This window comes from Paralichthys olivaceus, chromosome 18, assembly GCF_024713975.1.
Source record: "Paralichthys olivaceus isolate ysfri-2021 chromosome 18, ASM2471397v2, whole genome shotgun sequence".
NCBI classification, from domain to species: Eukaryota; Metazoa; Chordata; class Actinopteri; order Pleuronectiformes; family Paralichthyidae; genus Paralichthys; species Paralichthys olivaceus.
In genome coordinates this window covers 15,297,766-15,312,599 of record NC_091110.1, presented here as the reverse complement: position 1 = coordinate 15,312,599, position 14,834 = coordinate 15,297,766, and the positions used below count along the sequence as shown (strand labels likewise).

The 14,834-nt window shown below is 40.7% G+C and overlaps 1 protein-coding gene across 2 annotated transcripts in view; it reads right to left on the bottom strand.

Annotated features, from left to right (window-relative positions):
* LOC109626342 (poly [ADP-ribose] polymerase tankyrase-1-like) overlaps positions 1 to 14,834 on the bottom strand; it is a 62,216-nt gene that overhangs the window by 21,691 nt on the left and 25,691 nt on the right. For both annotated transcript variants that reach the window (XM_020082209.2, XM_020082210.2), the window contains 4 exons: positions 12,926 to 13,001; positions 2,409 to 2,503; positions 2,041 to 2,107; positions 1,705 to 1,891 (listed from right to left, as the gene is read on the bottom strand). In XM_020082209.2, the coding sequence (XP_019937768.2) occupies positions 1,705 to 1,891; positions 2,041 to 2,107; positions 2,409 to 2,503; positions 12,926 to 13,001 (425 nt within the window). The remainder of the gene's footprint in view (positions 1 to 1,704; positions 1,892 to 2,040; positions 2,108 to 2,408; positions 2,504 to 12,925; positions 13,002 to 14,834) is intronic.

The following is a 14,834-nucleotide window of genomic DNA, read 5'->3' as shown; positions in this document are numbered from 1 at the left end:
CTCAGTGAGTTTTCCTTCCTAGATTACTTAAAAGGGTTGGGTTTTTTTTTCCAGCAACACATGCAACACTGTGTGCGCTGGAGTTGGAGCGGAAACAAGTGATTATCGCCCGGAGGACTGAAAAATTACAAACAACAAACTACTTTGCTTCAGAAGCTTTTGAGGCAGCATAAAAGAGGAGTCTGTTCAAGTCGGAGCAACAGCATTCATGCATTTCTAATCAGACATTTAGACGAATGGTAAGAGCAGCGCAGATGTCACATCATCTGGGAAATGTGGTCGAGAGAGGAAGAGAATCAACAACATAAAAAATAGCTGGTAAATTGGAAACTGACGCAGCCTCTGCAGTTTATTCCATATGAGAAAGTTGAAGTCATTTTTCATCCCGGTTAGTGAAGCACACAGTGGCACCAGAACGTTTGGGTTTGTGACCCCTGTAAATGTTGCAGTGTCTACTGGTGATCCCATTTTACAGGTTAAAACCTTGGTATCAACAGATATTTTGTGCAGCACATTGCACAGACTTATTCTTCCCTGAATGGATTGTTTCATTTGAAGGATTTCTGAGGCCAAGAGTCAAAATGATCTGTCAGCTGGTTTGGCATAAACACGGGAAACAACCAGTATGACACTGGAGAACCAGCTTATACCACCACATCTACAGCTGCTTCGTTATCACACATCTCATTTGTTCCATCGTTCATAAAAAAAACAAAGTGAAGAGTTAGATGCTGGATGAGTATTTCTAAGTAGGCACATCTTAACCTTGGATCTGGTTGCCAGGCAACCACACAGCAAGAAAATATAACATCACATTGCCTAAAATGTCACACTTTCCCTTTAAAAAGCCACCATTATACTTGGCTCACTCGAATGTCACACCGGTTAACGTCTTTCAATTTTGTGGTCTGAATTAAATAAATTCCTACCATCGACAAAAAAAGGAAAAACATGTTTTCCACCTCAGTATTAAACTTGAATCACAGGATTAATGTCAAGGAAAGAGTTTTTTTTCAGTCTGTAGCTCAGCTTCTACCTGGAGAAGGGTCCTGGCAGAAACAAGGATTTATCATGTTGGCTTTGACTCTGGCTGCAGACGTGAAGAAAAATACTGATGTTCTGTGAAAATGTTTTAAGTACACTGCTCTGTTTAACTGAAATATATTTAATGAATACATCACAAAGCTCCAAATGCTCAATTTAAATATTACATGCATGGGGATGGACAGCTTTTGTATCTAAAAAAAAATCTCTTAAAAAGAGAAATCAGTCGGAGGAGCACCACTGAAGCATTTTGTTTACAACCAAGATGGCTTTCTTTAAAAGTACAAACAACTACAGCTTCCAAATATTACATAATATATAATACAAACAACTGAGTATCAGCATCAGTCAAGATTTCCTTTCAATCTGCTCAATATATTGATCATTTTGAACCTGCTGGTTATCAGATGCTGACATCTGTCTCTCTTCACACCAATGATTCCTTGTTTTCTGCTTCAGAAAACAACAACTTTCTTTTCAAAAGAGCAGAGATTTCCATATTTAACTGTCTTAATGCTCAAATAAACTGAAATCAACTGCTCCAAACATGACTGCTGCAAATACCCCCTTCCCAAAACAACCTATTCATTAAATTGCTGCCAAGTTACATTTAGCAGAGCTCCACGGTGCAGCTGCAGTTTATGTAAGTGTCACACTCACATGTGAGTCTCTCCTTCAGCTCGGGAGTGGGCGCCATGTCCACGGAGCTCTTGCTGTGGCAGTTGAGCAGGGTCGGGTCGGCCCCGTGGCTCAGCAGCAGGGAGCAGACTTCCACTCGGTTTTTAGATGCCGCCTCGTGGAGCGGGGTGAACTGCCACAGATCCATGGCATTTACACACGCTCCGTGCTGGAAGCAAAAAAACAGGATCAGTGGAGGAGGGAGAAGGAAGTGACAGGAAGGAAACAAAGCACAGGTTGCAAATGTGGACAGGTGGGGTTTACTTAGAAAAAAAATGATTGCATTAATTACGGATCAGCTGTGTTGTTTGTTTGTACCTTTAGCAGAAGTTCTGTAACTTCATAGTGTCCATAGGAGCAGGCATTATGTAGAGGCACCAAACCACTGGAAGAGTCCAACACAAAAGAAGGTTTTTATGATCTACACATCCATTATTCATTTAAACCACATTCTTTACTCCTCCACTAAATGTTTATGTCTTCTGTGGTCCGATAAAGACGTTTGTAAAAAGACAATATCACATATAATATCAAACAATGTGATAAATGCAAGTTGTCTAAATAAAGAGGCAATTAAGATCATACATTTCTATGTAGTTTAATGATATATATAATAATAACGTAAAACATTGCACTCCTTTTCCTCAAAATTCTTGCGTTCCTATATTTTACTTTTGTGTACATACCCCTTGTCCTTGGCGTGGACATCTGCTCCGTGCTGTAGTAACAGCTGAACTATCCTCACCCTGTTGTATCCTGCTGCCAGGTGGAGTGGGGTGGACTGCAGAGACAGGAGGGAAACAGAAAGAGAAAAAATAAATTAAATATCGGCCCATATGTTCTTTCTGCGGCGTGACAAGCCATCGCCATGATTTCGTTATCATCAGTCAAGAATGTGTTGAGAAAACACAGGTTTTCACTGAGCACATTTCTTAAGGCTGGACTTTTCCACAGAGGAATGGGATGTTCCACTCCTGAATCAGGCTGCAGTGATGAAGCCTGACTATATTTCCTCTATAAAAGTGATGAAAAGCTGCAGTTGTGGATGTTTTATGATGTGACTGAGATGAGATGCAGTGTTTCCTCTATACGCTCTCAAGTAAAGACTTCCTCCGAGCTGGAGTGACACCCAGACAGGAGGAGTGGGCGAGAATGTTCCCATCATTCATTCACATTCAAATTGATCAACAGAGATTAAAAGCATGATGAGGACTGTGGATTAAGTCATGCACATGAAGCAGAGAGATATGAAACTTTACACAATGAGCAAAGAACAATTTTGCTATATTTATTGCAGTTCACTACAGTCCAGACAAAGTTATTTGAGCAGTTACACACTTGTGTTCTCAAGGCTCTGAGCTTCAACACATTCAGTTTGAAAAAAAAAAAATGCATGTACATAAAAATGCCAAGTCTCAGCTTTAATTTGATCGGGTATAGACACAAATGTGTGGGAGATGTGGTCCTTTTAACACATAGTTAACCCAAAGGTTTAGAGTTGACATTGCAAGAGACAACTGGTCCAAGCCAAGAGCGGAATTTACTTCAGAACATTTACAATTTGGGCATCTGTTAAAAAGACCATATCTCCCACACAGTTCTTTGTATATCTATGTAAACCCACACAAATTAAAGTTGAGAATTGGCACTTTAATGCAGTAGCCATCGATTTAGTTCAACTTTGCAGTGTGACTATAAAAAAGAGATTCATGGCTCAAGGTCTTGTGACTCCTTTCAGCAGGATTCAGATGATCAGGTTGTGTGACGGCTGCGGGGCGGCACACTTTTGATGAAGCAAGACTTCAGAATGATTTCCACTGAACAAACCAAGTCAAAACCCCCAAAACAGTGTGCCAATCTGAAACAGCCTCAAGATATCTGCTAACTAGCATGTTTTGGGGATGTCAACGTCTGTCAGTGTAAGCATAAACATAAATATGAGTAATCGTGAAGCATGTTACAGTAGCAACCAGAGGTTTGACCACAGAGGTCACCTGCACTGGCCGCAAGTTCCTTTGTTAATCAGCCCTTTGACGCATGTCTTCCCCACTGTCTCCCTCTTTCTGTGCTGTCAGAAAAGGCTTAATCATCCAGAAATATCTTTGAAAGCCAGACTATAACATAAATTTGTATCCTACGATACAAAACCTTGGAAACGTCAAAAATATAAGCACTGTTCGACACCTATCTAGAAAATGATGCAGCAAGTTTGACAAATGTCACAAATATTGGACCTATTTGATACAATTGTTTAACCAATGTCAGAAAAATAACGAAAGTGGCTGAAACTATGTGTTTTCTGAGAATCTATGTGTTCAGCTGAGATTTTGAAAAATATTTCATCTTTTGTGAGGGGGCCACTGTGGCTGCGGGGGTAGAGCAGTTGTCCTCCAACCAAAAGGTCAGCCCATGTCGAAGCATCGTTGGGTAAGATACTGAACCCCCCCCCACCCCAAAAAAAATGGCCACTCATTGAATGCAACTACTTGTAAGTCGCTTTGGATAAGAGCTTCAGCTGAATGACATGTAATATAAAGTGATCTGCTCCCTCAGCTCAACTCAAGCGGAGAGGCGGATGGTTCCACAGATGGTTCACTCGTACAGGATGTGACAATAGTGTTGCAGGGAGCAGAACACGGCTCACAAGTTCGTCATAACCCTCGATTTATATTATGCAGCGCCGTTCTGTGTTCTTGTTACTGCAAATTGTTGCAAATATAAATAAACAGGTTAAAAAAGGCGTTAATCAGGTCCTAGCGTTTGCTGGCAGTGAGTCATCTTCTCACACACAGACACATGAATGCACGCAAACACACTGACACCTGCTGCTGCATCACCACGTTGTTGCCAGGGTCAGACTAGTTTAAGATCCACCTCCTCAATCTGTCAATATGTATACTGATGTGCGTGCAGGCTTGTGTGTACATACGTGTGTGTGTGTGTTACCACTGCTTCAATAGGTCATGTATTGAATTCTTCACAAAGAAGCTTATTTGGAGTAAAGTCATAAACAAACAGATCCAACCGCAACTTATATTAGGATCCTCTGACCTCAGCAGCCACAGGCCAGTCACAGTAATAATCACAAGCATCACCCATTCATCTACTATCTGACCCGCGTCATGCATCCTCCTACTCTTCACCACTGCAGCCGTCTGTTTCTCTGAAGCTCTGAACTGCCATTTTATGAAGCACAGCTGCAGGTTTTCTCATTAGTTTTTACTACACCCTCGGCCTTATAATGAGTTCCTTTTTAATTAATGCTCTTTAAATAAGAACAACCGTGCAGCAGCAGCAGAACGGGGAAGGGAGATGAAGGTTTTCACATGTGCTCGTCTTTACACAAGCACAGTAATTCTGCTGGTGACAAAACCATGAGTGCGTTTACACAAGTGCCTGAAACGACAAACGCCCAGTGTATTCCAGTTTACACAAATGAAGTTTGTATTTATTGTACAGAGAAATGTGAGGATGACAAAAACTCTCTGAATCTGAGTTTCTTTATTTTTCATTTATGACACTGTCACTGCATGTTATACTTATCTATCCTATATATTGCTATATTCAGGATAAGCCAGGCTAATCGAAATAACACTGTTTGCATGCGAGTTAAACTACACATGTCCATTTGTTGGTTTGTTTCTCTCACTTGTAGGTATTTTCTTGAGTGCCTGTTCATTAAACCCAGTTTTTAGCTTGATGTAGTTCATGTTTGGTACCTGACCCTCACCTGTATTTGTTTCCTCTGTCCCTAATGTCCTCTAAGACTTGATAAAATACGTCACCCTGGAGTGAAACCTGGTGGACTATATTTCAAACGGCTGAAATCGGCACTTGCACAGGCAGACTGAGATTGAACAATGGCAATAAAGAAAAAAAATACTCTGTTGTGTTTTAATCATCTAAAAGCTTTCTTTGTGGACTGGAGGAGAGTGAGGAGGGGAAGAGGGGAGGAGGAAGATGAAAGAGGGGAATATGGGAGGAAAACGAATGAAGCAGGAAGCGAGGAGCAATGCAGAGGAAACGTTCAAGCCTGGATGGAAAAAATACTAATCTTGTTTTCCCTTGGCAGCATTTATCTTTTTTTTTTATCCCTTCCCTCTCAGTGGAAATAATTACCATCTCATGGTCGCAGCAATTTCAAAGAGTTGACTAGATTTTGCTTATTTGATAATCAAACAACAAAGACAATCGTCAATATAAAAACATCTCTGAATGAACAGACCGTTTGAAAACACACGGGGTGTGTAATCTGCCTCTGTGATGTCACCGTCTATGTTTCCATTTTTCTTTAACCTCTCTTGCATCCTTTCTCTCTCTCTCTGTCTCTCTCTCTCCCTGTATTCTCCTTACGACCCTGTCAAGTTGTTCCCATGACAACGGTGACTGCTAGCTGTCAGCAGTTGCCATAGCAATGAGACATGATCTATCTGGGAGGGTGAATGGAAACATTTGGACCATTTTGTGTAGTATCGTGTAGTATTGTGTGTGTTTGTGTGTGTGTGTGTGTGTGTGTGTGTCATTCCTTTGCTGTGTGATATGATTCAACTCAAATCAAAGACCAGCGCTTAATTAGGTTACATTTATATTTCTTATTACATCACAGATTTCTGCGCTTGTACCAAGAAAAACATGACTATTTTTTTTTTCTTCCAGGGAAAATCATGGTCAAATGCACAGCCAGTGTAATAAATAGCTGGCTGTACCTGCACTGAAACTAAATATATAAACCTTTCACACACTGTGGTGTAGATGCGATCTGCAGCATGGGTTTGAGCATCAATCAGTAAATGAACGCACCTCTGAGGTCATAAATATCTTCACCTTTGAGAAACGCTGTGGAGATTCTGCACAATCAATCAGCTGGTCGACAGAAACACAGAATCCATCGGGTAGAAATGTACTATAGTGCATTATTGACAAAGCTGTAGGTGATTGTATAATGATACTGAGCTCATTAAAAGATAATCCAGACTGATTTAATAACTAAACTAGACTCTTTCTTCTTTGGTATATTCATTTAAATTAATAGCAAAATCAGCACTTACTTTTTAAGTGTTGAAATTGGGAACCTCAGATTGTGACACCTGATTCTTAATGATGAAGTACCGATGAACCCGCAAGCTGCGACTGCAAACAGCTTCCTCAGACAACAACACGCCATGGGCTTACATGCAAGTAAGAGATTAAGTTTGTCACTGCCAAAACTTTATTAGAACTTTTCCACACCCTATTTGTCATCTGCCATCTGAACAGTTAACAAAAGCCTCTGGGTATTTTTCCTCTGTGTTTCACAGGAGCAGAAGTGTATTATCTCTCAGACGGGGCGTCGGGTTATATTTACAAACAAAACAACAAAAACTCTGCTCTGGAAAAAAACCCCGATCCTGCACAATCCTCAGTCACTCTTTATGCATCGTGTACGTTCGGCTGGATTTGTAAACTTTAGCAAACTTTTGCCAAGACAAGAGCCGTAATGGCCTCAATTCTAATCCGCCAACACACCCGGATCACAGAGGACACCTACAGGGGAGGAGAGTTTCAAGGCAATCGGACATATTTTCGATACAGATCGAGACAACAGCACTAGAATTAAAAAAAAAAATCTCTTTCAGTAGTAGAGTCAAAGCTCAGGGAATAGCCGTCCTTGAATTTTCGCAGAAATTGCTGGAAATTTACCATGGAAAAATAAAGCTTCTTATTTTTCCATTGTCTTCTGTTTTTATTTTCCATTTCAAATCCATTTTCCAACTTTCCATTTAACAAATATTCAACTTTATATATGTGACTTTGCATGTTTGAGGAAGTGTTTGAGGATAAATGTTGGCTCTCTTTCAAATCTTTAAAGGAATTTCAAGAAGAAAAAAAAACAACCCAAGAAAAAGCATCATCAATGTGTCTTTTCATCCGGAGCCATTTCTGCTTTCATCTGCGATTATCTTTTGTCCTCATGTGAGTAAGTTTCATACATTTCTTCTTTTAACACATGAATTATTGACCATGCAAAACAATTTTTTTTTAAGTGTTTATTTATATTTTTTGACTACGTTGTCAGTTTCTGGGTTTCACAGTAAAGTGCGGTTTGGGTCGTTATTTTCTGTCTGAGTCAGAGGAAAAACAAACCAGTCCCAAGCCAGTTTCTCAACGACAAATATCTACAATAGTCTATTCCTGAAAAGTTCCCTTTCAGAGATACATGGTTTTTTTTTCAGGAGATAAGAACGACGAACACTGCCAGTTGGCGTGGGGCTCTCAGCACGATGAGATCGCATAATCAACATTTAAACAAGGCTTCAATGAAAGACTTTCCCTTTCTCGTTCCGCTCCCTCTGTGAATCTGAATCTTGCTCTTGCTCTCCACTCCACTGTTTCTTTGATGCTGGCGCCAGCTAGGACACGAGTGTGTGCAACGATTCTCACTGGTGAAATATAGATCTAAAAATTCACAATATTCATAAATACCCACATACACAAACAAACACAAACACACATTCACAACAGATGGAGCTCAACAAAGTCCAAAACATGAAAACGAACACAAAACCGAGTTTCCAGCTCAGCTACTGACACTTAGTGCTGCTGAAGCTTTGAAAAAAGGGAATGGTGGAAATTAAAAAAGGGGAAAAAACGAATGCACTTCAAGCGTGTGTGTATGTGAGAGGATGTAATGCCTGCAGGAGTGTGTATGTGCGAGTCAGTCCGTGATGTGCATGATGTTTGAAGACCAGTTTGCTTTTTAGACAGTTTAAATGAGGACGTGTCAAAGGGTTTACCGCTGTTTTGAGGATATGGTTAAAATTTGTTTAAATTTATTGCTATAGTTAAGGCTGCAAAATGCAGCATATGTATCCATTAGTATCCCCACGACTACTGTGTGTGGTGTGCTTGTTTGTGCATGTGTCTAAATGTGTGTGTGTGGGAGTATGCGGTAGGTTTCAATAGAGGCAGCTAGAAAACACTCTCCACTCAGATGTGCTAACAATATCCCACTCTGATAAGCCCTCAATCATTTGATCTCCACACACACACACACACACACACACACACACACACACACACACACACACACACACACACACACACACACACACACACACACACACACACACACACTGAAAAAATTGCTCGATACACTACATTGCCAAATGTATGTGGACACCACATCTATATGCTGGTCAGGGGGGGTTCACATAGTTTTGACCAACTTGTCGATCACTCTCTCTCTCTCTCCATCTTGTTTGCTCCCCCTCTGTTCTCCTGAGTGTGAGCTGTGTACAAGCTGAGCGTTTTAATTCACCAAGAGGCGTCTGCAATCAGCGCTTATGCTCCAGATCCATTTGTACAAGTGTGCGTGTGTGTGGTTGTGTGTGTGTGAGAGAGAGAGAGAGAGAGAGAGAGAGAGAGAGAGAGAGAGAGAGTGAGACGGAGAGCTTGTGTCACTTCTAATTAAAATCAAAGAGACAAGAAAAAGGAGGAGGGGTGGAGAGAGAGACAGCGAGAGAGAAGGAAGTGGCTCTTGTTTAAGTTTAAGTGAAGCATCATCATTATCATCAAACATTAAGATTCTGCTGCTCTCTGTTTTGTCTGTAATTATTATCTGCGTCTCACAACGATTTCTCTGAGAATCAGCTGAGAGATGCTCAATGTGTCGACTAACATTTTAACTAACAAAACATGAGGCGAACACCTTTAATCAACCAAAACACACAGCAGCTTGTTTTTTTATGATAATATCAGTAACTGAAGGATTAAAAATATGCCAAATAATAAAAGTAATTTAATCGCTAATCTAATAAAAATGTTTAAAGAATGATCCCCTATCAGGTCTGTGGCTAACTTTAATGTGTTGCACTCATTTATTTGAGGTTTTGAGTGAGTACACAATTGTTATTGTTGAATTATTAAAGATAATATATGTAATAAGCACGTACCTATTGTCTGCCCTGAATGTATTCTTAAACTTTCCAATGCACTAATTCGGTTTAGAAGCTTTGAAAACAATGATGTCAAGAGGGAAAGTTTTCACTGTCCCTCAATTTCCCTAAATACATCTGTATTTATTAGGCAGAAGTCGCTCGATAATTTCTGTTAGCAGTGGGAAAGTAAATCCCCATCACCCCATTAAATTATTCAAAGAGCATAACGAGGATAAAACTGCACTGGTGTGAAAATATATTCCATCTACTGTGCATGACTGCTCTCAGTCTGAGTGACTGTAGAGCATTATAAATACAGACGTGTGCAGGAGAGGTCATCTCAGAAAATGTCTTGAGCACAATATTTATATTCTGGCCGTGGTTGCATTCATTTAATTATGAACCATTAAATTCCAGCAGTACTCGATGATCGCCCGCATTTGTCTCCTGCATCTCCAAAGAATTTCAAATTACAAGGTTTTCCCTCGGGGTACCACATCCCCGGCAGGCCACCTGTGCGGATAATAGCCGGAGGATGTTCCTTCACAATTACGGGTACGGTGGTGATGGATACAAGCAGCAGCTAAGCATCGTCAGTAACATGAAGTGCCCATAATTATAGGAAGGAGCCTCTTCAAGACTGTTAACTGCATTTGTATGACAGTTACCAAAAGTACGGAATTAAAGGCTCCTTGGTTTTCCCAGCAGTTGTCATAGAAACCAATAAAATATAGCAGGGTCTGCTTGAATGACCAATAAGTTAACAATTGCCTAAATTAAAATAGCTGTTCATGATATCTTATAGAGATGTCCTCCCCTTCTAGATAGATGGGACTTTAAATAAAGAGTCTACAGTTTAAGTGACAAGCTCAATGCTCCTGCAGAAGCTTTTCTTTTCTGACGAGAGTTTGGAATAAACCCCCAAGTGGCACAGACGAGGGCTCAAAAGAGACCCCCCCAAACCGATTTGGAAAATTGTCCGTGCACAGTGGGGTGCTCTCAGTTGGATCTCAGGGGAAAAACAGGGTCAGGCAAAGGCTCATTTAAGCTAAGATATGTTAAGGAAAACAAACAGAGCCTTCAGTCCGAACCCTGCACTCATTTCATCCTCATTTGTTAAAGTTCTCTGAAATCTTACAAATACGGACGTAACCACCGGAAATTTAGCCAATAGTTCAAGGGAGAGAATCATCGGAGAGAAAGTTTAGCAGTGGCAGAACTTTTGCAAGTTGGTCAATTGGACCACCGTCGTTTACAACGCTGCAGCTTTTGCCTCTTTCTTACAAGAGTCATTATCACAGCCTCCTCCACCTTTACCGATGTATCTTTTTCCATACCTAAGGGAGAATGACGATAGAATATATTAAACTAGAGAAGAGTGTGTTTTTCATCCAAAGCACTAATCAGTCACAATCCAGACAAATACTGCTGCGACTCAACCTGAGGCTCAAGACTCCCCCATGATGCATGAAAGGATGCTGCCGCCACAAAATAATTTCAATTAAGTGAATAGGATGTAATGCAGCACTTTTCTCTGTTGGCCAATGTACTTTAGGTTCTACCTAATATTTCATTTAGCACGCATAGCAATTTCTGAAGTCTCCCTCTGCATTCTGCAATCTAATAAATCCAGGATTAACTTGCACATGCAACATAATCTGGCCGATACACTCTGAGACAACATTATTTGAGCGACTATGGCATACAAGTAATTACCATCAGGTTACACACTTCACATAATACAGACGTGACCAGCACAGGAGGGAAAAAAAGCTGTTAATTGTGCTCATTCTAGTTCACTGAGCCTCTTTCATTATGTTCAGCTTTGTGTATCACACCGCCGGAAATGAACCCACACTTGAGTGGCTCTTAATTAATCAGGTTTTCCTTCCTCTCAACCATGTTCCAATCATTCATTCCAATCACCAATGAGTTCTTTATTTGACTCACTGCATCAAACTGCAACGGTGAGTAACGACGCCCGGAAAAATGTATGAAGACGTATTTTGTCATGATTATACATGAGGGGTGGGGGGGAAGTGTTTTTGTCCCCAGCGTGAATCACGTGACCTGCAATTCATCATGAGGCCACAACGCCCACCAGGCCTCACAGCCCAGTGCTGCTTCTGTAGGGTGCGGAATCGAATGTTAGTTTTCTTCATTATGTGTTGTGCGGTTTTTGGTTATCACTTCAATGAGCTCTTTGGCAAAAATACTCCACTTGTGTGAAAAAGAATCCACTGCCAAAAAAACCCACACATTTCTCTCTGTGTGGAACTTCATTGCACAGGGCCTGAAAACGTTTTTTCCAAATTAAGTGATATCCTAAGTGCACGAACACAGCAGTTTTGTTTTGGATATTTTTACACAAAGAGTTATTCTGTTTTTGTCTGTGTTCTTTTTACTTATTTGAAAGGTTTTTGACTGAAATAACAACTAAGCGTGCAACCAAGACCACAACTCGAGTTTACATTGGAGGTGTTCAAGATGAGGTGTAGCTGACAATAAACTTTTTCATTTCCAAACATCTGTGTTTTTGCACGTCCATATTACAACACAGCTCCAGAGTTTTTCAATGAAAATGGGGCCAGCAACTTCTCAGAACTTCTCAGTTTGAGGCTCTTGAAAATCATCATCGATTCTTTGGCTTGTAAAGTGTGAAGAACGGTGTATTTTGTGAACAATCACTGACCGCATCTGCTTTTTTATAACTGTCATCTGCTTCTTACTCTTAACAAATTCATCTGAAGTCTGCTGAATAAGAGCATCTACACATTTTCTGTATTCCTCTATGAACTGACAAAAGCAGAAATAATAACAACAGGCTCATTATTTGCTGTATCCCTCTTTATTTGTTCTCGGGGACTGTAGAAACAGCCGTCCCCGAGTCTGACATTGTTTTGCGTGATGCTATGCACAGCTATTGTTCAGCTTGAGTGCTAATATATTTACTGAAGAGTGTGTGTCTCTGTCTCTTCGTTTTAATGAGCAAAATCCAAGACAGGCTGCTGCTGCCTGCCGGAGAGAGCTCAGGCTATTGGAGACAATGAATGCGACAGCTGCCAATAATTAGTTTCAGCTTCAAAAGTAAATAAATACAATCTTAAAGCACCTTTTGGTTAGTTTTGTAACTCCAATGACTTTCTTGAGGTGAAATTATCAGGATTTTTATTAAGATTGTATTATTTTATTAGGTAGAGCATGCAGAACGAAGGACATAACCTATGAATTCGGCTCTAGAGACAATCTAGGTGTGTGTGTGTGTGTGCATGTGCGTCTGCCCTTACCTTGCGGCCGTCGCTCGCATGGCAGTTGACGTTCAGCGGCGTGAGCAAAGCCATTAGCTTCTCTTCATTCCCACTCCTGCAAAAGTACACACGCACACAGAGAAAAACACACACATCACACACAGGAAACGTCCACCGCCGAAGAGGATTAACGCTGTTGCTCAGCAGGAGAGAGTGAGGGGGAGAAAATGAGGGAGAATGAGATAAGAAGCTTGAGACTGAAGGGGAAAGGCTGAGAAATTTCATCTGCGCAAACAGGCTGACATAAAGAAATGTTTGGCAAACGAATGAAAGAATGTGTTTTTTCCTGTAAACCTGACGGCAACAAACTACAGAGGATCTGATGGAGGAGAGCGTTAAGTGTAGCTACAGAGGAGTTTAGATTTTGTTTATGGTGTTGATCTGTGTTTCCTGCTTCTCAGGCTTGCTGCCCTGGCATTGGATGAACAGTGGGAAGTGTTGCTAGGGCAGTGGCCAAACCAACCATCATCCCTGTGACAGCCGTAAAGGAAGAAGCTTTCGAATGGAGAGAAAGGGATTATTCTTCTCGTCTTCCATGTTCCCCTCCTCTCTCTCCTTTTTTACTTTTGTGTTTTCCTGTGTCCTTCCTTCTGTTTGTATCTAAATCTTTCACTCTCTTTCTGTAGAAACATGCATTCACATCCTCTTCCTCTCTCTCATGCTCTTGTGTTTTTCTATCCAGCCACCGTTATTTGCTGTCTATCGTTCGCCAGACTGTCCATCTTTCCCCTTGTCTCCACCTTTACATTCCCTGCTCAGCATCTTTCTTTCAGTTCGCTTGTTCTATTCCTTGTCTTGTGCTCTGCTATTCAACTCCCACTGCTTGTACCAGAAACACGAGAGCCTTCATTCTGAGGCGAACAACATTCTGAGGATTTAACAGGGGAGAAGGAATTCATGTCAGTTTCAAGATGTATGTATTTTAAGGTTGTGACTTTTGTATTTAAAATGTGTATATCAATTTATATTTGAGGGGTGGGAGTTATTTGACCTGTTGTTATTATGAATATACAGACTAGAAGAACATCAGACCCTCTGAAGTAGTTTGCCTCATGATCCAGCATCAGCTCTCTACCAGTAAAGTGGGGCTTGTTCAGTTGTTTTGCTACGAAATATGAAGGACGCTAGCAAACAATTCAACTCCACTGAAACTGTCACAGCCGTACTGACAAAGAATCAGGTCAAAAGACGGATAGAAAACATTAAGAGCTTCACTAAGCATGGTGGCTTCAAATGGGAGAGAATGTTTATAATGTCTTGTTTGCATTTGAAAGACACGACATGAAGAGTTTAACATTATTTTCACTGTAAATGCTCTGCAGGTAGGATCTCAAATAAAGAATCTGCGGTGGCTGGGAAAGGACAACTCGCACAAACATCATTTTAAATACGTGAACAGGAAACAAAAAAGCATCTCTGTGAGTCCTGCTTCTTACATCTTATCCCAAAGCCTTCCAAATCACTTAAGCTGCATGTTAAATCAATATTATGCAACTATTTTACCTTGAAACAACCCTAACCCTTCAAAAATCTTTTTGATGGTACACTGACTTGTAATCAGGAGAGCTGTGCATCTTTCGTTCGCACTCCCCCGCCCTGTTCATGCACTATTTAACTTTGGCGAGTGGGTACGATCTTCCACGAGAGGTGCCTGACTGAATGATAGTCAGCGGCTTAAACTGCCTGAATCCAACCCAGCAATTAAGTTCAACAGCAGTACCACTAATACCCATCAGTTAAAAAGACTTAGAGGTCATTAAAAAGCTTTTTAGAAGTTTTCTTACAGCAACGGGACTTCTGTTTGAATATTAAATATCACCAAAGTGTTTTAGCATCTCTCAGCTCATTGTTTTGGTTTGATGAACCACTGCAACTGTTTTGATTCACT